At 53.3% G+C, this 7,009-nt stretch overlaps 1 protein-coding gene across 1 annotated transcript; it reads left to right on the top strand.

Annotated features, from left to right (window-relative positions):
- The first annotated feature begins 2,264 nt into the window (after positions 1–2,264).
- PRG3 (proteoglycan 3, pro eosinophil major basic protein 2) lies at positions 2,265–6,192 on the top strand. The gene is made up of 6 exons (XM_060017413.1): positions 2,265–2,293; positions 2,580–2,806; positions 3,236–3,549; positions 4,237–4,365; positions 5,181–5,295; positions 6,097–6,192. Exons 2-6 carry the CDS (start codon positions 2,746–2,748, stop codon positions 6,153–6,155), a joined length of 678 nt encoding a protein of 225 aa, XP_059873396.1. The 5' UTR covers positions 2,265–2,293; positions 2,580–2,745; the 3' UTR covers positions 6,156–6,192.
- The last annotated feature ends 817 nt before the right edge of the window (positions 6,193–7,009 follow it).

Genomic DNA, 7,009 nt, shown 5'->3' with positions numbered 1-7,009 from the left:
CTTCCCTGGCGGCCCAGTGGTTAAGACTCCGTGCTTCCACTGCGAGGGGCGTGGGTTCAATCCCTGATCGGGGAACTAAAATCCTGTATGCTGCCCGGCGCGGCCAAAAAAAAAAAAAGAGTTATTTCCAGTTTTACATCAGACATCACCGTGGTGACTGAGCAGGGCCCTGGGATGTCTTTGCCCCAGGTCAACCCCAGGGAGGGGCAGGCCAGAGAGAGGAAGTAGAGGGAATGCAGGTGTGGGGTGACTAAGGAGCTGAAAGGTCTTGGTTTAGGTCTGCCTCTGACTTGCTGTGTAATCTTGGGTAACTTATTTAAGCTCTCTGAGATGCCGTTTCCTAGTGTGTAATGCAGGGACGTTTAAATGAAACAGCGCTTGTAAAGCTTATCGTGGTGCTGGCTAACGGGAGTAGCCGACCTTCTCGGTCATCCCAACCACGGAGTGAAATGAGGCCCCTGGCCTGGGCCCCAGGACCGGGGAGAATAAGGGGGAGGGGGGCTAGCTTTCCACCCCTCCCCAGCTAGGGAAGTCTCCTGCTTGAACTCTGGAGACCAGGTTTTTGGGCCCTGGAATTAGTCAATCCACCCCCAAGTCAGGTAGATAAGCTGGGGGTTGCGTCCGTTGGGCCAGGGAGATAACGGCCGAGACCGTTACTCTGCATTCAAGGCCCAGAAGTGAGCTCTCAGATACTTCTCCATTTGTAGGTCCCCTGAGAGAGCAGAGGGGTGGAAGGAATCCAGGCCTTTTCACCCTCTGGGTGACCTGTCCCTGATGCCCTGAGCACAGGAGGGCTGGGCTGGAATCCAAGGAACAAATATGCTAGGATATCACAGAGTGGAGTCACCCACCCTGACAGGGCCACAAGCTCTTGGCGGTGATGTCTGGCAAAATCAAGGCTCAGCACTTGCTGGCCTGTCCTTGGGTTGCAGTGAATGTGGCTGGAACCTGATTGATTCATATTTTGACGTTTTGTTCATCATGGTAGCTTTACATAGACTCTGATTTTTAAGAAAGATGGCATCAAATATTTATTTATCTTGACCACTGAGTTCTTTACTGTCCCCTTAAATTTTGCAACTGAGGCAAGCGCCTTCCCCTTAGTCCTGACCTTGGTCGTGACAGAGGGCTGGTGGGAGATGGGGAGTCGGGGCGGTGCGGGGAGGCTGGCCCACAGAGCATCTGAACGACTCTGCATGAAGGTTTCCATTCCAGCTGCTGCCTCCCCGCCAGAAAGATATGCCTCAAGCTTGGACAAGATAGCATGTTCTAGATCAGTGATCCTCAACAGGGGTACTTTTTCTTTCCAGAGGACATTTGAAAATGTGTGGAGGCATTTCTGAGTGACACGATCTGGGGAGGCACGGTTGACATCTAGTGGGTAGAGACCCAGAGATGCTGCTAAACTTTCTACAAGACACAGGACTGCCCCTCCCCCAACCTTCAACAAAGAATGATTTGACTCCAAAGAGTAATAGTGCAAGGGCTGATCTAGAGCCACAGCATAAAGGAAGGAGCATAAGTTTTTCACATATTAAAGATAAGAAAGAGATGGAGAGGGAGAAGGAGAGGGAGAGAGAGGGAGAGAGTGAAGGAGGGAGGGTGTGAGAGAGAGAGAGAGAGAGAGAGAGAGAGAGAGATGGGGTGGGTAGAGCATGTTGGGAGCCCCAAAGACTTAGAAATCTCCGTTCCCCCACTTCCTGCATAACCTTGGCAAGTCACTTGCCCTCTCTGAATCTCATTTTTCACATCTGTGCCGTAGGGCTAATCATACGTTCTCATGGGACTGAGGTTAGGAAGGTGAGGTTTCAAGGGTGCAATGCACAGAAAATACTTGGTCTAGAGAAGAGCTCAGAAGGGCTGAGGCTCCCCTTCATCTCCTACCTCCTCTCCTGTGGTCTCCCTCTCCCTGGGATTCTCCACTTCATTTGCTGGAATATTGACCAGAGGAAGGCTGCTCCTATGGCTAAAGAGTATTGTTCAGACTGGGACCCTTTAGGGGTGCTGATAACCATGCCTGGACAGTGGTCATCTGGGGCTTTCTCGAGCATACTAGGGTGTTTGGGCACCTGCCTATGGCAAGAGGCAGGTCCCTAAAGTCCCAGCAGAGAGCAGGGCCCAAGGGTGGGAGGACTGAGCAAACCTCTTATCAGCTCCACTCTCCCGCCCCCCAGCCCAAGCCTGGGGCAATCGTCCTGGCTTCTTCCCACTTCCCCAAAAGCCCAGTATAAGGGTGGCCTCTGGCACCCAGCAGCCAGAGGCACTGAGAGTGGGGGCTCCAGACTCTGGGGACGTAAGTGCCCGCTCGGCTGCCCGGGAAGGAGAGGTCCAGGGCTGGGGGAAGCAGGACCCTATACGGCAGACACCCTGGAGGCCTCTCCTTAGGACCATAATGGCCACTATCCTTCCCCTTTCACCCCCAGTGTGAGTGAAATTGGCCCTCAGTGTGAGCAGACCTGTTCCCATGGCGGCTAGCGTCTGAGCTGAGTGCTGCCCCAGGGAACAGTGATGGAGCTCTCAGGAAAAAGCGTCTTTTGCGCTTGAGCTGACAACCCCCTGTTCTCTTCTTGATTCTCCAGCTCAGGGTCTGTTCAGTCGGGGAGAAGGAAGCGCTCTTGTTTGCCCTTTAATCCACCAGTTAAGCAAACACTGCATCTCCACTGTGTGCCAGGGGCCGTGCAGACACGTGAGAAGTCCCCAAGGAGGGAAGGTGAAGTTGTGTGCCTGTCACAAGACTGAAGGGATATGAAATGCTCCCTGCTTCTGCCCCTTCTCCTGCTGGGGACAGTTTCTGCTCTTTATCTGGGTAAGTCCTCCTCTTCCCTCCTCATCCATTTTTCTCTTTTCTCTTCTTTCCTGCATCCGTTTTTGCTCTTGTGGGCCAGGGCCACAGCCTCTCCTCTTCAGTTGACCCAGCCCACCTCTAGTTAGATTTCTCCTGGACTCAGAACTGTGACCTGAACTTTCCTGAAGGAAAAACACCCACCTGTGAAGATGAGGGCCTCTCACAGGTGCTGCCTCCCACTCCCAAAATACCCCACATGCGGTGTCAGCCAGGTTCTCATGCCTTTGGGTGTGTGATGCAAGAATTCTGGCTTGCCCAACCCCCAAGGGGTCCTTCCAGTCTTGGTTCCAGATGGCGTCCCTAGGAAGGCTGAGTGGGGCCATCAGAGCTGTCCGTGGTCCTGGAAGAACAGAGAGCCCGGCCTGATGGCAGGTTACCTCTTCTTTCCAGAGAATGATGCCTCCCATCTGGGCAGCAGAGAGACACAGGCTGACCTGGGCCAGGATCTGGAAGGTTCGGGGGAACAGGAGGGAGAGCTGGCCCTGAATTATGGAGCGCTTGAATCAGAGGGAGAGGACGCTGTGGCTTCCAGCTATCAAGATGCGTTTGAGGATGAGGGGGCCATGGAGTCAGACCCAGCTGCCCTGGACAAGGATTTGCAGTGCCCTAAGGAAGAGGACACAGTTCAGCTTCCAGGCAGCCCTGGGTGCAAGACCTGCCACTTCCTGGTGGTGCGGACCCCGAGCAGGTTTTGGGATGCTCAGGTAAATGGCAGGGAGGGTACTATGGGGGACCAGGTGGAGGAGACAAGAGTGGAGCCAAACTTCTGTTCCCTATCATTTGGACTAATGGCTCTCCAGGCCCAGTATGCATCAGAGTCTCCTAGAAGTCTCATTAAAACACAGATTTCTGGGCCCCATCTCCTCAATTTCTGATTTAGCAAGTCTGGGGCTTAAGAGTTTGCATTTATAACAAATTCACAGGTGGTTATATTGTCGGTCGGGAGACCGCACTTTGAGAACCACTAGCTTAGATAAAAAGCTTTGGTATAAGATATGCCTGTGCTAAATGCTGGCTTTGCTTGTCGCCAGACATTTTATTTGGGCAAGTCGCTTCACCTCTCAGGGCTCCTGTATCTTCATTTGTAAAATGGAGGTGTATGGTACCACCTCTTAGAGTTGTGGTGAGGATTTAAATAATACATGGAAAGTATTTAGAATAGTCCCTGGGTCATTGTAAACGCTCAGGGAATGGTGGCTGTAGTTATTCTGAGTATTATTATTCTTTTCTGCAAGAAGTTCCTGACACCAGATAAAGGAACAAGAGACGGGATTCAGGGGGGCAATAGATCCCTGATTTCTGACTTGGAAAGGGATGAGAGGGTCTCTCCTGGAGACTCAGGGACTTGAGAGAGAACAGTGGATTTTCTACCCCACCTCTTCTCTCTGCAGGATACATGCAGGAGGTGCTACCGAGGCAACCTCGTCTCCATCCACAGCTACAGTTTCAACTATCACATCCAGTGCGGGGTCAGTAGCATTAACCAAAGACAGGTCTGGATTGGAGGCTACAAGCCCTGGGTAAGCGAGGGGCCAACTCCCAGGTACACGAAGGTCTTTCTGATTGCCTCAAGGGACCACCTGCTGGCATTAAGACTCATCCAGCAGCTGAAGCTGGCTCATACCGGCTTAGGAGAACTGATGATTGGGTGCCTCTCTTCCTAACTCCATGTTCAGTGGCTTCATGCTTGTAGCTTGAAAGCTGCCATGGTGGATGTATTTACACCAAGGAAATTGACAATTATTACAAATCAGGTTTCTTTCTTCCCTCTAGCCTCTCACCTTCCCCCAAAGCTGGTTGTTAAACGTTTACCAGCACACTCCTGGCATCAGGAGATAGATTCTATATCTAGTTTGGTCCCTTACGAGCTGAATGACTACCTCCAAATTTCAGTTTCCCCATCTCTAAAGTGGGGTCCTTCTCTCAGAGTGGCCTTGGGATTGTGAACAAACAAGGGCCATTATATTTGCTACTCAAGTGTGGTTCACGGACCAGCAGCATCAACATCACCCGGTAGCTCATTAGACATGCACGATCTTGGGCCCCGTCCCAGAACTCCTGAATCAGAATCTGCATTTTCCACTAGATCCCTAGGAGATCTGTGTGCACAGTGAAGTTTGAGAAGTGTGATAGCCGGAAGTGATGCTTGCTCTTCCATTGTCATTGCCTGCGAACCCTCAGGGATGGGTCTCAACGGTATCCTAGCCAGGTGGGCAGTGAGAGGAGATTATATATACAGTGTTCAGGAAGGGATACTCAGTGGGCTTTCCGGAGACCCAGAATCTGTCTGTCTCTCTGGACCTCCGCCCTCTGACCCAGCCTCTCTCTTCTCTAGTTCGCGTGGTGCAACAATTTTCGCTGGACTAATGGCAGTAGCTGGAACTTTAGTTACTGGGCCTCAAAGCAACCTCGGAATGGGTGTGGCCGTTGTGTGGCCCTGCGCACCAAAGGTGAGGGGGCCCGGGCACCAGGACAAGGGGAAGGGGTGGCAAGGTGGACTCACACACATGTCCCTTTGAGCTGCCTGAACACACCTCCTCAAACCCACACCCTCCCTCCAACTGGAGAACCAATGTCCCTGTCTGTGAGGAGGGCTGATAGGTAGGGATGCCTCAGAGCAAAACCAGGTGATGAGGCTCCCGGTACAGGGGCTAGATGGGGACTCCCCATCCTCCCAGGCAAAGCTAGGCTCAGGGCCTGGGGACTCCTTTCCTTCCTCTGATATGATGGCGACAAGGAGTGAATATGGGACAGATGGGAGGAACAGATGTGAATGTAAACTGTGGATGACGGGTGAGGTGAAGATGCGGGAATTAAGGATGGCTGACTTTGCCTGCTTTGAACAGCACGGCTGCCAGATGTGAGGGAACTTATTACAGTGGCTGGACCATACGGGTTAGAGTAAGATGGCTGAGATTCACACCCCAGCTTTGCCACTTGCCAGCTGAGACACGGGCAAGTTATCACTCCCACTAAGCCTCAGTTTCCTCATCTGTGAAACGGGAGTGATGATAGCACCGACCTCTTGGAGAGTCATTGTGAGAATTAAATGATAGCCCATGTAAAGCACTTAGCACATTGCCTCTGCAAGGGAAGAGATCAATGGCTAGTCCGGATGTGTGGGAAACCTGTGGCCATCGGATCATGACTACGGCAGGGAAAGATGACATATGAGGTGCCTGAGGAGGGGACGAGGGAGCACAGGCCACACTCAGGTAGGCAGCTGACATCACTGTGCTCTCTACCGCTAGGGGGTCGGTGGCAACGAGCTTCATGCAAAAGACGTCTGCCCTTCGTCTGCGCCTTCTAAGCCAGAGGCACGGAGATCCTCCCTTCACGCCCTCCTGGTGGCCTCTGTCCTACCCTTGGCACTTGTCCCCAGCCTCTCCGGATCATAAAGTCAGACTTCCAACAGCATCTCCTGACTCTTGTTTCTTCATTGAGCACTTCAGAGGAGTTGGACTCTGGGTTGGAAAATCCTGGAAGCATTCACTCCGGTTTCGTGGGGAGTGGGGTGGGACTTTGAGGAAAGTAAAAGATGTTGGAGTAGGGCGCCGGATCGGGGCGGGGGTGTGGGGGGGTGCGGGGCGCCGGGGTGTGTCTGCAGCGCCACCTGGGGGCGGAGCGCGTACCGGGCGGCGGTCCTTTTCGTTCCGGCTCTGAGGATTCCCCCCACCCCACCCCGCGCGCCCCACCTGCCCCAGGTCCAGGGAGGAAGAACTCCTTTGGTGAGGGGGTGGGGAACTGACCCTGTTGCTCTGTTTGGATTCTGTAAGGTGTGCGGGGCGGGGTGGGAGTGGCGGCTTTCCAAAATGGAGGCTCTGTGGCCGATTCAAGAATTGGATGGACCATTGAGGTCCCACCTGGGGTAGCCACGTAGGGGGGAAGAGAAAGTGGTCTCTCGGGGCAGCTGGCTTCTCGAGACCTGTGTCTTTTTCACTTATGATAATGGCCCCTATTTTCCACTCTCCCAGCCACCTGTGTGTGAGTTCAGAGGCCCCAACTTCTTCTGAGATAGTTCCCCACCCCATTCCCAGGAGGGTGGCTGTCCTCCTCACTGGGCCCCGAATCCTTCATCACCTCCCCGGTCCCCAGCCTATCCCCCCTCCCTAGAGGGGCCGCATTCTCAGGAGCGAGCTGCCTCTCATCCCATGGCCTTTTTAA

Source organism: Delphinus delphis, chromosome 8 (assembly GCF_949987515.2).
Source record: "Delphinus delphis chromosome 8, mDelDel1.2, whole genome shotgun sequence".
NCBI classification, from domain to species: domain Eukaryota; kingdom Metazoa; phylum Chordata; class Mammalia; order Artiodactyla; family Delphinidae; genus Delphinus; species Delphinus delphis.
The sequence above is the reverse complement of the archived record's forward strand: the minus strand, read 5'-3'. Positions and strand labels throughout refer to the sequence as shown.

Coding starts and splice junctions, on each gene's coding strand:
- PRG3 (XM_060017413.1), top strand. CDS start 2,746: ATGAAATGCTCCCTGCTTCTGCCCCTTCTCCTGCTGGGGACAGTTTCT. Junction 3,550..4,236: donor GCAGGTTTTGGGATGCTCAG/GTAAATGGCAGG, acceptor TTCTCTCTGCAG/GATACATGCAGGAGGTGCTA. Junction 4,366..5,180: donor TTGGAGGCTACAAGCCCTGG/GTAAGCGAGGGG, acceptor TCTCTTCTCTAG/TTCGCGTGGTGCAACAATTT.